We start from the raw sequence: 16,732 nt of genomic DNA, 5'->3' as shown, positions 1-16,732 counted from the left end.
TTACTTTAAAATCTTCGCTATTGTGTTTCAGATGCCCTCTGAGCAGGGACAGCACAAAGCCTTTTCCACGTGCCTCCCTCACTTGGCCGTGGTCTTTATGGTTATCAGCACCAGTATGTTTTCCTACCTGAAGCCCTCCTCCATCTCCTCTCCATCTCTGGATCTGCTGGTGGCAGTTCTGTACTCAGTGATTCCTCCAGCAGTGAACCCCCTCATCTATAGCATGAGGAACCAGGAACTCAAATATGCCCTCAGGAAACTGATTCAATGGGTTCACAGTCAGGAGCAGGAAGATGCCCATATTTCCTGACAGGTTTTTCCTTCTTTTACCCCAGGGAAGGTCTGTGTATTTTTTCTTTTAAAGTCTGACGATCATGTTAATACACAAATGTATTTATCCACCCCTCATCTCCAAAGGCATGAACCTGCTGTGCCTGCTAACCCAAAGGCCTTCTGTACAGTTGTCATCAAGGTGTTATTTCTGTCTTCCTGAGGAGCATCTCTAATAAAAGGGTGCCTCCTCACTGCAGAAACAGAAGGCTGGTCTCTTTTTCCTTATGAAAGCAGGAATTAGCTTCAGGAATTGCAGTCTCCATTGCCTTGGCTGTGCTTCGTTTTCCATAGGTTCAGGGGTGGGGGTCACAGGGAGGTGTGTTGCAGAATGAGGACTGGACTCTTGTGCACTTGTGGGTGTTTCCTACTTTGACCATCTTAGCCAGTACAAAGTAACTGCAGCACCTTGGGCATCACGGTCCCCTCTCTCTGTGGAGCAGCACTCAGGGTCCTGTGAGGAGCACTTGGAGGAGGCCAGGAGCACCAGGCCTAATCAGGGGAGAGATCAGACAGGAGCTGACCTGGGCTGGAAATTTTCTGATAGACAAAAATGTGGATACTCTATTAGCTTGGGAAACTGTTGACCATCACTGTGCACATGGGACCCTCAGCCCAAGATCCCAATTGGCTTGTTGTTGCATGAACAGATAGGAGAAGCTGTCACAGGAGCCTTAGTCCAAGATCACACAATTTCACAGAATGCTTGAGGTATCAGTCATTTTATCATAGAACGTTTTCAAGTTGTTCAAGCATAACTTCCCTTTGGTGAGTCCAGCTTACTACTGCCCATGACTTTCATGTCCTTTCTTTGCCTGTAAATGGTTGACAGGATGAGCTGCTCTGTTATCTTCATAGGGAAGAAGGTGAGGCTGACCAGCCTGTAAGTCTCATTGGTCCTTCTTCTTGCCCTTGAAAAAATGGAAAGAACAGCACTATTTAAGCTGCTCTAAGAATGTTAACTCAATCCCAGCCACACCTAAAACAATTAGGCTTGAAGAAGGCTGAAAGAAATTTATAATGGTTTTAAGGAGAAAATAAATCACCACGAATGTGAATTAACACTTGGTCAGGAGAAAGTACTGACCAATCCGATCTCTTAGTTAAGTTATCCCTGCTCAGAGCAGACCATGGTGCGAGAGAGCTCCAGAGGTCCTTTGTGACCCTAAGTCTTGTCAGGGGAAGGAGCTGGACAGTGGAGCCAGGGGTAATGGGCACTTCTGTGTGTTGTGACGTTGCTGGCTTTTGTAATCCCTGTCTGGCCCTGTCCTCAGCACTACCCAGTGACCATGTTCATCCTCAAAATGCAGCTCTGATCCATGGGCTGCAGGACTCATTGAGGATGAGGGTACCACAGAAAATTTCTCAGAAACACTGTTGGGCATTACAGAATCACAAAATAATAGGGTTGGAGGAGGCCTATGGAGACTGTCTAGTTCAAGCGCTTCCTACTCAAGCATGGCCAGCTGGAGCAGGTTGGCCAGGACAGGGTCCAGCAGTGTTTAGAACATCCCCAAGGATGGAAGCTGCAGTATCTCTCTGGGCAATGTTCGTCAGTCACCTACAGTAAAGAGAAGTTTTCTTAGGGTCAGTTAGTGGCTATTGACTCTTGTCCTGCTGCTCAGCCGCCCTGAGAACATCCTGGTTCCCTTATCCTGTCCTTTTGTCAGACATGTATATACGTTAACAAGAACACCCTCGGAACAGTCTCTTCTCCAAGCTGAATAGTACCAGCTCTCTCAACCCATGTCCTTCTTGTACTTTGAAGCCCAGCAACAGACATAGGACTGCAAAAATGGCATTACCAGTGCTGAGCAGAGTGGAAGGACCGCCTCCTTTGACCTGCTGGCAATGCTCTGTCTAATGCAGTCCAGGAGGCTGTTGGCCACCCTTGACACAAGGGCAGCCTGCTGGCTCATGGTCAGCTTGCTGTCTACCAGTACCCCAAGGTCCTTGTCTCTTCATCAGTCCTTCCCCAGCCTGTACTGGTGCAGGACTTATTTCTCACTATGGGAAGGACTTCCTTTTCCCTTTGTTAAAATTCCTGAGGTTCCGGTTCCCCAGCATGCTGAGGTCTGTCTGGATGGAAGAACACCCTTCTTCTCTATCAACCACTTCTCCCAGTTTTGTGTCCTCAGCAACCTGCTGAGGGTGCCCTATGCCCCATTGACCATGCTCTCTATAGAATTATGGAATCATTTACGTTCATACACACTCACTGCTACACACACTGTGCTCTCTCCCTGCATCTCATGTCTTTCACTGTTCCCCTGCAATAAAGGGACATCACTCCAGGAGGTTCATGCATCCTCCAGGATTGTGGATGTTTCATGTGTCCATCCAAGTGTGGGGAGTGACAGAGGGGAAGAGAGCAAGGTCAACTCACAGGGTACAGCTGAGCACAGACGCCCCAGCACTGGGCATTCCCCACCTCCTAGGCCAAGGCACAAATGCCAAAACGAAACTTCATCATCTCTGATTTTGTAAGGGCCTTCAGCACTGCCATGTTGACATAACATATGTCTTTCTCCTTCACTCACAGACATGAATTCTTTCCAATTCATGATTTCAAAAATTTTCTACTCTATAGAAGATATCTTGAGCTTGCTGGATCTTCCTGGTGCTTGTTACAGTCTTCTGGGTTCCCTCCAGAGCTCACAGTGAGGCTTCCTGTCTGCAGCAGGGCCTGTATGAAAAGCTTTGATGAAATGTTTGTCTTTTTGTCATTCTGCTGTGCAGAAAGAGGAATCACAGAAAAGCACTTCTTCCTGGCAAAAATTCTCTCTTGAGAAGGGGACCCAGCCTTTTCCACATCAGAGAGGGAAACCAGCACTGTCCATGCCACTTTGGGCACATAAGGGCGCAACTTCTGCAAGATCACTTCTCATTGGCTGCTTTTTGCTTTTGCTTTTGCTCTACTCCCGATCATCTGATTTTGCTGTGGTTGGACCAGATGGTCTTGGAGGTCTTTTGCAACTTTAATGATTCTATGATTCTGTAATGTGCTGAGGGGAACCTGAGTGAGCACTAATGTCTTCAGTCTGTGTCCACTCCGCATGCCATAGGGTATCGTAAATGAGAACCCAGAAGGGCAATGCACCACAGGGCTGAGATGCCCCCCAGGCTCTAGGAGAGGCAGAAGGAGCCAGAGAGACATTGCAATCACAACCATTGCAATGCCTTGCCTTTGGTTGTTCAAAGGAAGGACTTGTGTCTCTGAATACTATTCTGTGTACGAGAAGTGCAGAAGGCCAGCTCAAATGTGGACGCCTCACAAAGCCCTGATGCTTCCATGTATGATGCCATGAACAATCCCCACCATCCCCATGAGATCCATCTCACCTGCCCTGCACAGGTTCATTGCAAATGCCCCTGTCTGTTGCATCACCCTCCCCTGCCTTTTTGGACTGTGTCAGGAAATGTGCCAGAGGGACCAGAGAGATTTCTGGAGACTTGGAATGACATCAAACCTTTCTTCTGGAAGAGGACAGTGGAGGGTGGGGAGAATTCAGGCTGGTCAGCCTCACCTCAGTCCCTCAGAAGGTGATGGACCAAGCTACAGCCACCTCCAGGCACTTGGACAAAAACGGGATTGCTGAACCCATAGGTGAGGGGAAAGAAAGGGATGCTGTCTACGTGCATTTTAGGAAGTCTTTTGACATTGTCTGCCAGAGACTTCTTCTAGCCTGGTTGGTGCTATGTGGACTTAACAAATGGATGAGGCTGTGGGTGGGAAGCATGCTGGACAATCAGGTCCAGGTGTCATCTGCGGTGCAAAGTTCTCCTGTCAGACAGTTCCTAGCAGTATCCCTCAGTGATCAGCACTTGCGCCAACACTGTTGAATGTCTTTATTAAATCTTGGAATTAGGAGAGAGCAGAGGTAGAGATACATGTACATCATGTGTTACTACGAACACAGTAGATCCTCTGAAGAGTGTATAGTTGAAGCAGTTTGTGATACATGGCGTAGTAATTTGTGTCAATTAGATGATTGAGACAATGCTGGCAAGACTGTGGCAAGGCTGGAGAAAGTTTATGGCTTAGCTTGTACTCATGACACTTGCAGCTGGAAAAGCTGACCAGAGGACAGCAGGGGAAGATAATGATGGATGAAGTAACAACTTTCGCGGAGCCAGTTCAACACCAACTCAAGTGGTGCACATGTGCATTTGTAGTCGTGCTTATACAACACCAAGGAGGAGCATGGTGGCCATTGTGACATGTGTTTGCCCCACATGTCAGAACAGCTACTGGATAGGAGGGGATAAAATGAGTACTCCACCAGAGGAGAGAGATGTGATGCACTATCAAGGACAACGTTGCCTCAATGGGGACAACCGTTCAAGCAGTATGCCTACTGACTCCTTCCTCTAGTACATCATTGACTGGGGAAACCACCATGCTCATCGGTACCAGTGTCATCACCCTGGGGTCTGTATGTATGCAAATAGCTCATAATAAAGCTTGCTTAGTTTATACATATATATATATATAAATGTAATAATATATATACATGTAGTCTGCTCTTTGCTAAACTGAACCAATCAGCTTCAGCCCCTGGAATCTAACTACAACAGAGCCTGATAGACCCCATGCAGGAAGAGGCCTTGGGTGTGGGTTTTCAAGTCCCTTCTGCCCGATTATACGGTGGGACAGCAACAGGCACACAGCTTGGTCACATCTCCCTGAGAAGCTGGAAGGCCAGCAGCAGGTATGTGGATTGGAAGATGCTGGTAAGGTTTCATCTGTCTGATCAGCTCACAGTGTACCAGAAGGCTGATGGGTTAGGACACCTGCTTGAAGGGCGATTTGGGGGCAGGGATAGGATAGTGCAGGACAGCCTGCGTTGGAGAATACCAAGAGCACTGACAAGGCTGCAAGGCCCCAGCAGCACTAAGGTCTTTGTTCCCCTGGCTATGGCAGTTGTCTCTGCTACTGAGGCTCACGAGGACACATGCTGTGCTCATGACAATGGGGCCTTGTTGCCTCCTTGCAACCCAGTGGGGAGGCCAGCAGGTGTCATAGCATTGTCCTTCACACAGCATCACACACCCCACATCCCACTGCCCCAGGAAGAGCCCTGAGCCATGGGCGAGGGACAGGACCTCCCTGCCCGGGGGCTGGGGGCCAGGGCTTGGCCTTTCTGCTTCACCAAACAAACCAAGGCCTTTACTCAGCAGCAGAGTCTCCTGCCCAGTGCCTTTCTCTACCTGCAATCATGGCCTCCAATTGTGTGCTCTAACAAGTCCATGGGGAGGCTTTGTCAGTAATGACCCTCACTGGGGCCCATTAATGCTCCTAGACACTTCAGTTTCCTTCTGACTTTAACTTCTCCCGCAGTTACATCGTTCTCCTCTCACTACTTGAAGTTCATGGACACAGCACCAAATGCACCATGGGGCTCATTACAATTCAGCCATTTTCATCCAGTCTTCCAGACTTGTACAGTTAATTAGTGAGGTTTCAAGAATGCAGTTTATAGAGAAAGTATTCAATTACCAGATTTCTAGGTGCATTTTCCTAATTTAAGATTATTTTCCATTAGTTTAGAGTTTTCAGAAGAACGGATAGCATCATTCTTTATTTGTAATGGATCCAATCTACCTCCTAAGGAGGTCTGGAGAGGTAGAAAACAGTTCCTTGATGTTCTAGACTGTGTGGTCAGCTTTGCTGCTCAGCTCTCCATCCCCACCACTTCTCTCATCAGCCACCTGGGACTTTCATCACTTTTCCTTACACCAGACTTCTACACTGTATTCTGCAGGTTGTTGTTACAGCTCCTTTGCACCCATTCCCACCTCTGTTCCTCATTCAACTGGCTGCACACTGGCACAGTTTTTGTTGTTGGTTTTGTTGTTAACATCTAACACCAACCAAGGTAACAAACAAACCCCACAGTCCTCAACAGTGAGCCAAATCCAAGTTGCCTCCAATGAGGTGCACCTTCCAAGGGTTAGCTATACAAGAAAAGATTGACATAGGTAAGAAATGACAAATAGAAGTGCAATTACACAGTTGGGCCTCACAAGGACAGAGTAGAGGGGGACAATCACCTCCCTCCACCTGCTGGCTGCTTATCTCTTGATACAGCCCAGGACACAGTTGGACTTCTGGCCCACAAGCACACACTGCCGACTCACATCAAGCTTTTCATCTAACAGAACCCCCAAGTCCTTCTCTGCAGGGCTACTCTCAATGAGTTCTTCTCCCAGCCTGTACTCATGCCTAGGATTGCCTCGGCCCAGGTGCAGCACCTTGCACTTAGATGTGTTGAATCTCATTAGGTTCACATGGGCCCACTTCTCAAGTGTGTCCAAGTCCCTTTGGATGTCATCCCTTCCTTCTGTCATATCAACAGCACCACTCAGTTTGGTGTCATCTGCAAATTTGCTGAGGGTGCACTCGGTCCTACTGTCTATGTCATAGATAAAGATACTGAACAGTACTGGTCCCAGGACAGACCCCTGAGGGACACCACACATCACCAGCCTCCACTTGGACACAGAGCCATTGACCACCATTCTCTGGGTGCGAGTTTAAGCCAATTCCTTATCCACTGAACGGTGCACCCATCAAATCCATACCTCTCCGATTTGGAGAGCAGGATGTCATGTGCGATCACGTCAAAGGCCTTGCAGAAGCCCAGGAAGATGACATCGATTGATCTTCCTTTTTCAATTGATGCAATCACTCCATAGTAGAAAGCCACCAGATTGGTCAGGCACGATTTACCCTTGATGAAAACGTGCTGGCTCTCTCGGATCACCTCTTTGTCTTGCATGTATCTTGACATTGCTTCAAGGAGGATCTTTTCCATGGCATGTCACTCTCTCCTGCATGTTAGAGGAAACCAGAGTGAAAATGTTTCATGAAATGCTTCAGATGGCTAAAGTTGTTCCAATCATAACTGTATTATTTGCCTTTCTTGGTGGGAATATTCATATCTTTCTCTATGCATAGAAATATATATTTGTATAGCTCCATCTGTAACTACAGATATATGTGCAAGTAAATGGAAAAGTATATACAGAGTTACTGCATACATATAGATAACTGGGAGACTCACAGGCAAGTGGATGGGATTCTAGAATTTTATATCGCCCAAACTATCAGGAAAACAACCCAGAAGTGCTGGGAGCTGGGGAAAGGGGACATGTGGAGGAAAGTCCCAGTGACACGGCTGGGAGGTGGGTTGTGATGCCATTCCTACTGCAGTGACCTGACTGCCTGGTGGCAGGCAGGCAGACACAGCGATGTCATTGAGTGCATCACAAACCCCATGGGACACAGGCGGCAGATCTGGCAGGGGACAGCTCTGTCCACCGTGGCTGGGCTGCTGCTGCTGAGGTCACCTCCTCACAACACTGTGATGGGCCAGGAGCAGGCAGGCCTCAGGAGGCCATCAAGAGCAGCAGCTGTGGAAGCTGCAGGCAGATGCCTGGGCCCTGGGGAGGGCTGCCCTGCAGTGATGCCAGCTGGACATGGGGTGGGAGCCTGTGGGAAAAGGCACAAGGAAGTGCTGGGTGTGACAAAGCACAGCGGGAGAAAGGAGCAGAGTACAGGCAGGGCTGTGAGGGACAGCAGTATCTCACGTGCCCTTGGTGGGCAGAGTTGTGAGCGATGGGCAAACGGCACAGAGAGATGGAGGGGAGCAGTGGAGACCAGAGGTCTGGTCCTTGCTCTAGAGACTCCAGATACCCTGTACCTGATCGCATCTCTCTGTCCTGCCTTCTTCCAGTTGCAGTTGGTCTGGGTGTGCTCAGCCATACCCGCCTGCGTGTGCACATCCATGTGTGTTTAAAAGATTGTGTCTTTGTGTACACATGGCCTGATATCCTTGCAGTCACCAGCTCTAGGTGAGCTTTGCCTTTCCTAAAAGCATATGTCCACCACAAAGGTAAGATAAGTAAGTTTCTTTTTTGGAGCCTGTCCTTGCTGTCACCCCCTGGCAGATCCTTCATGGCCCCTCTCAGTGCCCTATCCCTGCAGCGTCCCAGCCCCACTGCCCCACACACGGTCCCACAGCCGTGCTGCCAAGGCAACGCACATGGCAGTGCACATTCAGGGTTGGGTCAAGCTCCTGCTATTACAATCCCAATGGCACACTTGGGGTCCCCTCCTGCCATGGCCCTCCTGCGTTTGCATCCCCCTCCAGCCCCCAGCTGTGGGAGTGTGGCCATGGGGGTCGACAAGCCCCATGGTTGGTGATAACATCGGACTCTTAATGATGAGACCATCAGGAATGTAAAGAGTTTAGAGGGAACAAAGAAGGGTGATTCAGGAGACCCCTTGTTGTCTGGGGTTGCTTGTTCTCCAGCCGTTAAGGCATGGAAGATGCTGGGTGTTTGCTGTTGCAGGGCAAAGTTGTTGACCAATGAATAGTCAGTGGAAAAGTACTGCTGGGGGGCGAATGGTATAAGAAGGGAGCCTGTCCTCGATAAGGGATAATGAAGTTATGTCCTCAATATGAGAGATGAAGTTAGGCCCTCAGTAAGAAAGAGCTGAAGTTATGTCATCAATAAAGATGTAGCAGTTACAGATCCTAAAAGAACCCTGGTGTCCGTGTGGTCATTATGCCACACCCGGCCCCTGCCCTGACCCATCCACATCCCACGGGAGCCTCTGCAGACAGCCCTGCTCCAAGTCTTCAGGGCTCTGGGCCAGGACAGAGGCCAGCAGGGCTGGCTGTTCCCCTGACACAGGCCCTGAGCCTGGCACAAGGATGGAGATGGCCTGGCAGCCAAATGCACCCCTAAACCTGGGGGGAGCGGCCAGTGCTGGACATGGATGACAAGACAGGCTGCAGGTGACGAAAGCCCTGGGCCACCTCCCTGCTCTGTCTGTGCCTGATGGGCACAGCCCGGCCTCCTCCCTCCTGCACCAGCCTGTCTTCCATCCCTGCCACACGACCCAAAGCCAGCAGTGGGTGTCCTCCCCTTGCGTGGCTGCACATCCCAGCTCAACACAGATGTTTCTCTCTGCTGGGCAGCTTCCAGCCTGGCCCAGCTGGCCCCCAGCTCTCCCAGCTCCCTGTCCTCTGTCCACCTCCCAGGCTGGCCTGGCCCCACGGCAGTGCTCACTGCAGGCTGCTGCAGGGCTTTGGGCATTGCCACCACAGCCCCAGTTTCCATTCACTCCTGATCTGCTGAGAATGGGTCTCAGACCAGGATTTGTTTGGTTTAAATACACAGAGAGCCTGTTTCATTGTTTAGAGAAACCATGGATCACACAGATGGGAATACTTAGATACAAGGGAATGGAGAAGGGCATTTCTGTGTAGGCAACATTATCACAAAGCCAGAAAGGAAAATCAAACAAATGAACAAGCAAACTCCATATGGAAAGTTCCTGGGGAGGAATAACCCCAAGTAGCAGAACAGGCTGGGGGGGTGACCTGCTGGAGAGCAGCTCTGCAGAGAGGCACCTGAGAGTCCTGGGGGACGGCAGGCTGAGCACGAGCCAGCAGTGTGCCCTTGTAGCCAAGAAGGCCAACAGGATCCTGGGGTGCATTCGGAAGAGTGTTGCCAGCAGGTAAGGGAGGTGATCCTCCCCCTCTACTCAGTCGCGGTGAGGCCACACCTGCAGTCCTGTGTCCAGGTCTGGGCTCCCCAGGACAAGAGGGACATGGAACTACTGGAGAGAGTCCAGAGGAGGGCTACTAGGCTGATTAGAGGACTGGAACATTAGATTAATGGGCCTGTATAGGAGAGGAGAAGACTGAGGGGAGACCTCATCCATGTGTATAAATATCTGAGGGGAGGGCATCAGGAGGATGGAACCAGACTCTTCTCAGTTGTACTCAGTGACAGGACAAGAGGCAATGGGCACAAACTGAAGCACAGGAGGTTCCAACTGTATATGAGGGAGCACTTCTTTACTGTGAGAGTGACACTTTCACAGAGAGGTGGTGGAGTCTTCCTCTCTGGAGATACTCAAAACTCACCTGGATGCTATCCTGTGCAATGCGTTCTCGGTGATCCTGCTTGGCAGGGGGGTTGGACTAGATGATCTTCAGAGGTCCCTTCTAACCTTGGCCATTCCAAGATTCTGTGAAACCTAAAGAAAACAGGGAGACAGGTAGCCTTGAGATATCAGAAGCAAAGGAGATAAGGGATGGAAGATAAAAAACAAAAAGGAGAAAAACAACTGCAGGAAGATTCCAGACTGACCTTTTGCTCATTAAGGGTCATTAACATATTAAAAATCACACCAGTAAAAATGGTAATGTATGCTAATGTGGAATATGGTGTTTTCCCCACCTGCCTCCCAATACCCCTCCTCCCCCTGCGCCTGGTCCTCTGTAATGCACAAACTCAGTAGAGGAAAGTTAGGAAAGCTGAAACAGCCAATTAAAAGTAGCCAGAGAGAGAGTTTCTCAAGTTTGCTGTGTGTAAAAAATGGTGATTCAAACTAGATGTATGCTTGCTTTACAAAAGTTCACCAAGAAACCTGACTCTGCAGAGTTCTATAATTACTTATTTAATTAAAAGACCTTTGTGTGCATTCTGACTGTACGTGCTTATTGGTGGGGCCAACGGGGCATGAACATACGGACAACACTTGCAGCCCATGGGTACCATGGCAGAGTAGATCTCCACACCACAGCCCGTGGAGGAGCCCCCAGTGGAGCAGGTGGATGTGGCCTGGAGGAGGCTGCGGCCCATGGAGAGCCACTACAGGAGCAGGGGATCTGGGGATCTGGGGGGAGCTGCTGCCTGTGGGACAGCAGTTTGCTCCTGACAGATGGACCCCACGGTTCGGACCCATGTAAGAGCAATTATTGAAGAGCTGCTGCCTGTGGGAAGCACACACAGGATCAGTTTGGATAGGACGGCATCCCATGGGAGGGATCCCATGCTGGAGCAGGGGCAGATAGTGACCCTGAAGAAGCGGTGGAGATGAAGCATCATGGACTGACCGCAGCCCCCATTCCCTATTCCCCTGAGCTATTTGGGGGGTGTAAGGAGAAGAGGATGTATGGAGGGCAAGGTGGGTTTTAGTTTGCTTGTAGCTCCTCACTATTCTAGTTTGCTGGTGATAGGCAACAAATTATATTAATTTCCCTACGCTCATTCATTTTTGCCCATGACAATAACTGGTGACTGTGACAACACAGGGGGTTGCAGTTGGACCAAATGATCTTGGAGGTCTTTTCCAACCTTCTATGACTCTATGATTTCATGAAACTTGGTGGCTGATCTGATCTTACTAGGAGAACAAACCCTGAGCACCTTTCATCATATTTTCTCCCCCTTTTCCTTTGAGAAGAAGGAGTTAGAGAGAGGTTATGGTGGAGTTGAGCTGCTTAGCAGAGTAAAACCACAATAGAAGGCAAATGGAAGGGGTTCAGCACCAGAGCTGTGGCCATCCAAGGATGGCATCTCAGCACCCAGGACATGATCTGATATCTCCCAGGGAAATCTGGCCCTGGATTTTCCATCTTTATGAGGATATGCAGAGCAGTGATTAAAGCAGCCTTTGGGCTCAGAGCAGCCCTAGCATCAGGACCCAAGAGTCCTGGCCGCCCCATTGTCCCTTAGCAAAGTGGGACCCTCAGGAAGGGCTCTCACAGCAGCCACCAGCCCTCTCCAGCCCCCCACTTCCTCCCTCCCTAAGCCCAGGACTTGCAGGTTTTGACAGCTGAAAGCAGGTAGAGGAGGAGAGAGAAGGGTGGATATCTTTTTAGTTCACTTTTTTTTTTTTTTTCTCATTGCTCCAGTCTGTTAGTAAATATATTATCTTAATCTCCTTATAGGGTCTGCTTCCATGACTGCAATTGATGAGTCATCTCCCCATACCTTGTATAAACCCTGCAGCCCTTTCCAACTCTATTTTCTTCATCTGTACCTTTCAGGAGCAGGGGTGATAGAGTGGTGTGGTGGAATTCAGCTGACCATCAGTGTGAAACCACCGCAATGCTCAGACCTATTGCTGACACCAGCTTTGAAAGAAGAGGCAGGATTTCAGGCAGTGCATTGGAGAGATGCTGTTTTATTAAGCAGATGCTAAAGGAGAGTTGATGCTGACATGCAGGGAGGGAAAAACTGTGCAGAGTAAACAGCGCAGTTTAATACTTCAGGAGATGCTGGATGAATAATAAGCCTTTTTTTTCTAAGTAATAAATGGAAATGAAACTAAGGATAAAGATAAAAATACCAATATTCTTAATGAAACAAGTACCAGGCCTTCAAATTATATCCAGGAAGTCATTTGTGGAGAAAGAGGGGAAGTTTATCACCATTCAGAAATATCCATGAAATTCCTTTCCTAATAGCACCCTTGAGCTCCTTGTTTCTCATGCTGTAAATGAGGGGATTGAATGTTGGGGGCACCACCGAGTACAGAACTGCCACCAAAAGATCCAGGGTTGGGGAGGAGATAGAAGGGGGCTTCAGATAGGCAAAAAAGCCAGAGATGACAAAGAGGGAGACCACAAACAGGTGAGGGAGGCACGTGGAGAAGGCTTTGAGCTGACCCTGCCTAGAGGGCATCCTCAGCACAGCCCTGAAGATCCACACATAGGAAAAAAGAATGAAAACAAAACAGCCAAATGCTAAACAGATAGCAACCATAAGTACCCAAATTTCCCTGAGGTAGGAGTGTGAGCAGGAGAGTTTGAGGATCTGGGGGATTTCACAGAAGAATTGGTCCAAGGCATTGCCTTGGCAGAGGGGCAGGGAAAATGTATTGGCCGTGTACAGCAGAGCATAAAGAACCCCACTGCCCCAGGCAGCTGCTGCCATCTGGGCACAAGCTCTGCTGCCCAGGAGGGTCCCATAGTGCAGGGGCTTGCAGATGGCAACGTAGCGGTCATAGGACATGATGGTGAGAACAGAAAGCTCTGTTGAAAACAAGACGACAATGAGAAAGACCTGTATAACACATCCTGCATAGGAGATGGCCCTGGAGTCCCAGAGGGAATTGGCCATGGCTTTGGGGACAGTGGTGGAGATGCAGCCCAGGTCGAGGAGGGCGAGGTTGAGGAGGAAGAAGTACATGGGGGTGTGGAGGCGGTGGTCGCAGGCTACGGCAGTGAGGATGAGGCCGTTACCGAGGAGGGCAGCCAGGTAGATGCCCAGGAAGAGCGCAAAGTGCAGGAGCTGCAGCTCCCGTGTGACTGCAAATGGCAGGAGAAGGAACTTGGTGATGGAGCTGCTGTTGGACATCTGATGCCTCTTGGCCTTGGGGCCTGTCCAAAGAGAAAAGCACATGGAAAACTTTGGGCAGACTTCTTTGAGCAAATCTCTGTCCTTTCAGCAACACCCTTCCCTTCTCACCCACCTCCGCAAATATGCGCTTTCTCAACAGCATCTTCATTCTCCTTTCTGGATGAAGCTCCGGTTTGTGCTGGCTGAGCACTGTTTGGAGCCATGACCTCTGCACGTGAGCTCCATCGGATTCAGCACTGCTGGGAAAGGTGGTGACCCATTCTTAAATTCATAGTTTCATTCAGATGCAGTGTACCTATAATTCAGAGGGGCTGTTCAACATCCTACAGCAGGATAACTCCAGGAAAACCTCTGCTGGACGTTCATAAACCACAGTGACCTGAACAGAGACAGATTATTTCCCAGCACTAGGCTGGGACCAGAGCCATTTTGGCTAGAATAGCTTGGGCACTCTGCTCCCAGGGATGCACATCCAGAGCATGACTCAGTATTCTGGTGTTTGAGCTCTATCTTTAAACCCACTCCCCAGGGAATCTGAGGGGAACAGCAAGGGCAGGATGGATGGGAGGGGAAACAGAAAAATGGCCCAGGGTTCCTAGTGAGGGAGGCAGGAAAATGAGTGAGACATCGGTACTTGGGAGGGTGTTCTTTGTTCTGAGGGTCCTGCTGCCATGGGGACAACAAAGCATGAGATCCCATAGCTGTGGGGGCAGAGGCTTTGCTGGATGGCAGTCAAGGCAATGGAAAGCATCAGCAGTACTGGGATGGAACGGATGTGGCCAAATTCCCTTCTGCCATGTAGTTTCTGGGAACAGCTCCCTGTCATTCCCTGCCCATGGCTCTGCTGCCTGCAGCTGTCCCTGCCTGCAGCTGGGTCTCTGTCCCCACGCCTCCTGCCTGCAGCTCACAGCCCCCATCCCACCTGCTGGGTGCTCAGCTCTGCCCTGCAGACACCTCCTGGCAGCAGGGCTCTGCCCAGGGGCAGCTCGCTGGGGACATGTCCTAGAGCCCAGGGCACACAGACCCTGCTGACACTGCACATGTGGTGGTGGAGCTTTCTATGGGCTGAGGGGCAGGAAAAGATCCTTGTAACCTCTCAGCCATCATGGAGTCTCAGGCACTTCCTGGAATTAACAGCAAATATTTCTATTACAACTGAGGCAAGTAGAGAAGATTGGAAGTTCAGGAGGCTCAGAAAAGCTGTGACTGAAGCTGAAATCCCCTACTTTATCCCGGCTCTCGCAAAGACCCTTTAGATACACGCTGGTTGTGCTGTGGAGCTGTGAGCAGGCTGCCCCAGGCAGCAGCCTCCCAGCAGCAGCAGGACCCTGCCCTGCCGGGGGGGCTCCTTCCACCCGCAGCTTCTCCCCGCAGCGCCCTGGGCAGCTCCCCGGGCAGGCTGAGTGCTGAGCCTGGCAGGCGGCAGAGGCCCTGCCCCGCCACACAGCCCCTGGGGCACAGCAGGGACCCTGCTCTGCACCACAGCCCTGGGCACCCCTGCCTGCACCCCCGGCTTCTCCTGCCTCCACGAACTGCGGCTGCATTGCCCTCCAGCCAGACACTTACCGGGTGCAGGGCTGGGAAGTCTTCTTCCCCAGTGAGCTCTGGGCATGCTGCCACTTCTGCCTGCCTTTAAGCACTGTGTCTCTGCAGGCAGTGCCCCCAGGCCTGCTGCGCTGTGCAGAGGAGCTGCTCCTGGGCAGAGCTGTCTCTGTGCAGCGCTGCCCGCTTGCCAGGAGCTCCCCTTGGGCCCAGGAGCCCGGCCCAGCTCAGCAGCAGAGGCCCAGCCCAAGGCCTCCCTTGCTCTGCCCCCCACCAGGCTCCCTGCACATGGCCCTGGGGCTGCAGGGGAACCTGCTGGGAAACAGCCTGAAGGGATCCCTGGGCTTCCCTCCCTCCCCTGGGCACACACACTTCTTGACAGCAGGCTCATTTCTCTTAGCACAAAAACAATTATCTGTAGCAGTCTTCTCTTCTCATCCCAGTTGATGAAGGGACACCCAGGCATGGTCATAAAAGTAACTCCTTTAGCCCCCTGCTTAAGGAAGGGATTCAGCAGAGTCAGTTAAGACATCTCATGCTGTTTTTTTGTCCTGGGGCTGGAATGGGACAAAGATCCCTCCCATGCCTGCCACAAACCCACGGGAGCTGGGATTCCTCTGCACTCAGTTTAGGTGTGAATAACATGGGCAGCTGCAGGTGAGCTCCTTTTCTCAGCTTCAGGATCATTAATGGAGATGGGGGAAATCAAGGGAAATCAGCAGCCCCTTCTCCTGCCTGAAGATCAGCCCCAGCTCCAGCACTGGCCCTCAGGGCTGCACCAACACCACAAAGGCCCTCTGCTGTCAGAGCGGCACAGCCCAGGCCTGTTTCCTTCTGGCCTCAGGAACACCAGGCCTTGCCCTTCTTGGGATCCCTTGTCATCCTTTTGTGCCCATCCACCATCCACGGCAGCAAATCTCTGCTCTGAAGGAAAGCCTCTTCATGCCCAGGCTCTTGGCACAAGGTCTGGGACAAGTCTGAGTTTGGCCCTTGTGCCACAGCTGAGGTGCTGCAGCCCAGATGTGCCCCAATGCCCTCAGCCTGGGGCACAGGCAGGAGGAGCTGGATCCCCGCCTGCTGTCACAGGGCTGGGACATTGATGGAAGAGCTGCTGAGGTGTGGGGGGACAGGTCCCCCAGCTTGGGGTGCTGTGCTGGATGGGGGCAGATTCTTCAGAAGAGACAGGCGGGGATGATCAACAGGGGGTTGCCCTCCATGTGAAGGATCTGTCTGGATGCATGGAGCTCCTCTATGGGATGGGCAGCAGAGTGGGGGAGCCCTTGTGGGTGAGGGTCAGAGCAGATCCAGTCAGGGTGGCAGTGTGGTCAGAGGTAAATGCCTGCAGTCAGGCTGAAGAAGCAGACAGTCTTGTGGAAGCCACTGGACTAAGATGACTTCAATGACCCCATGTCACCCTGGGGGCCTTAAATCACTCAGACTGTCACAGAAAAGGGACACTGCAGGGTGCAAACATTCCCGAGGTTTCTATGGGTTCTTGGAGGCATCTTCTGTGCACAGCTGCCAGATGGGCCGACCTAGGTGATGTTCACCAGGATCTGGGACTTGCAAACAGGAAAACCCGTGTCTTGACACTCCTCCTACAAAATGCATGTCATAGTCCAGCTGCTTTGCAGCACAGGGAAAGAGATGAGGTTTTGGGGCCCAGCCCTACACCCAGCACTGCACAGGC

At 50.9% G+C, this 16,732-nt stretch overlaps 1 protein-coding gene across 4 annotated transcripts; it reads right to left on the bottom strand.

Annotated features, from left to right (window-relative positions):
• Window positions 1-4,164: 4,164 nt before the first annotated feature.
• On the bottom strand, window positions 4,165-16,635 carry LOC119715166 (olfactory receptor 14C36-like). Of its 4 annotated transcripts, XR_011805340.1 has the most exons (5): window positions 15,067-16,635; window positions 13,613-13,736; window positions 13,204-13,520; window positions 10,275-10,387; window positions 4,165-7,164 (listed from the first exon to the last, which is right to left on the bottom strand). XR_011805340.1 is itself a non-coding variant. In XM_038172364.2 (3 exons), exons 2-3 carry the CDS (start codon window positions 13,646-13,648, stop codon window positions 12,538-12,540), a joined length of 1,047 nt encoding a protein of 348 aa, XP_038028292.1. In that variant the 5' UTR covers window positions 13,649-13,736; window positions 15,067-16,635; the 3' UTR covers window positions 12,299-12,537. The 4 variants fall into 4 exon arrangements, 3 of the variants coding, with proteins under 3 accessions (XP_038028292.1, XP_038028289.1, XP_038028291.1); XM_038172364.2 differs by lacking the exons at window positions 4,165-7,164; window positions 10,275-10,387 and having other exon boundaries at window positions 12,299-13,548; XM_038172361.2 differs by lacking the exons at window positions 4,165-7,164; window positions 10,275-10,387 and having other exon boundaries at window positions 12,299-13,520.
• Between the last annotated feature and the right edge of the window lie 97 nt (window positions 16,636-16,732).

The sequence above is a fragment of the Anas platyrhynchos genome, chromosome 30 (genome assembly GCF_047663525.1).
Source record: "Anas platyrhynchos isolate ZD024472 breed Pekin duck chromosome 30, IASCAAS_PekinDuck_T2T, whole genome shotgun sequence".
In the NCBI taxonomy this organism is placed as follows: Eukaryota; Metazoa; Chordata; class Aves; order Anseriformes; family Anatidae; genus Anas; species Anas platyrhynchos.
The sequence above is the reverse complement of the archived record's forward strand: the minus strand, read 5'-3'. Positions and strand labels throughout refer to the sequence as shown.

Excerpts from the sequence above, each read along its gene's own strand:
- LOC119715166 (XM_038172361.2), bottom strand. The coding sequence starts at position 13,703 with ATGGCTCCAAACAGTGCTCAGCCAGCACAAACCGGAGCTTCATCCAGA. Across the intron at positions 13,521-13,612 it reads GAAAGCGCATATTTGCGGAG|GCCCCAAGGCCAAGAGGCAT; the intron begins GTGGGTGAGAAG and ends CTCTTTGGACAG.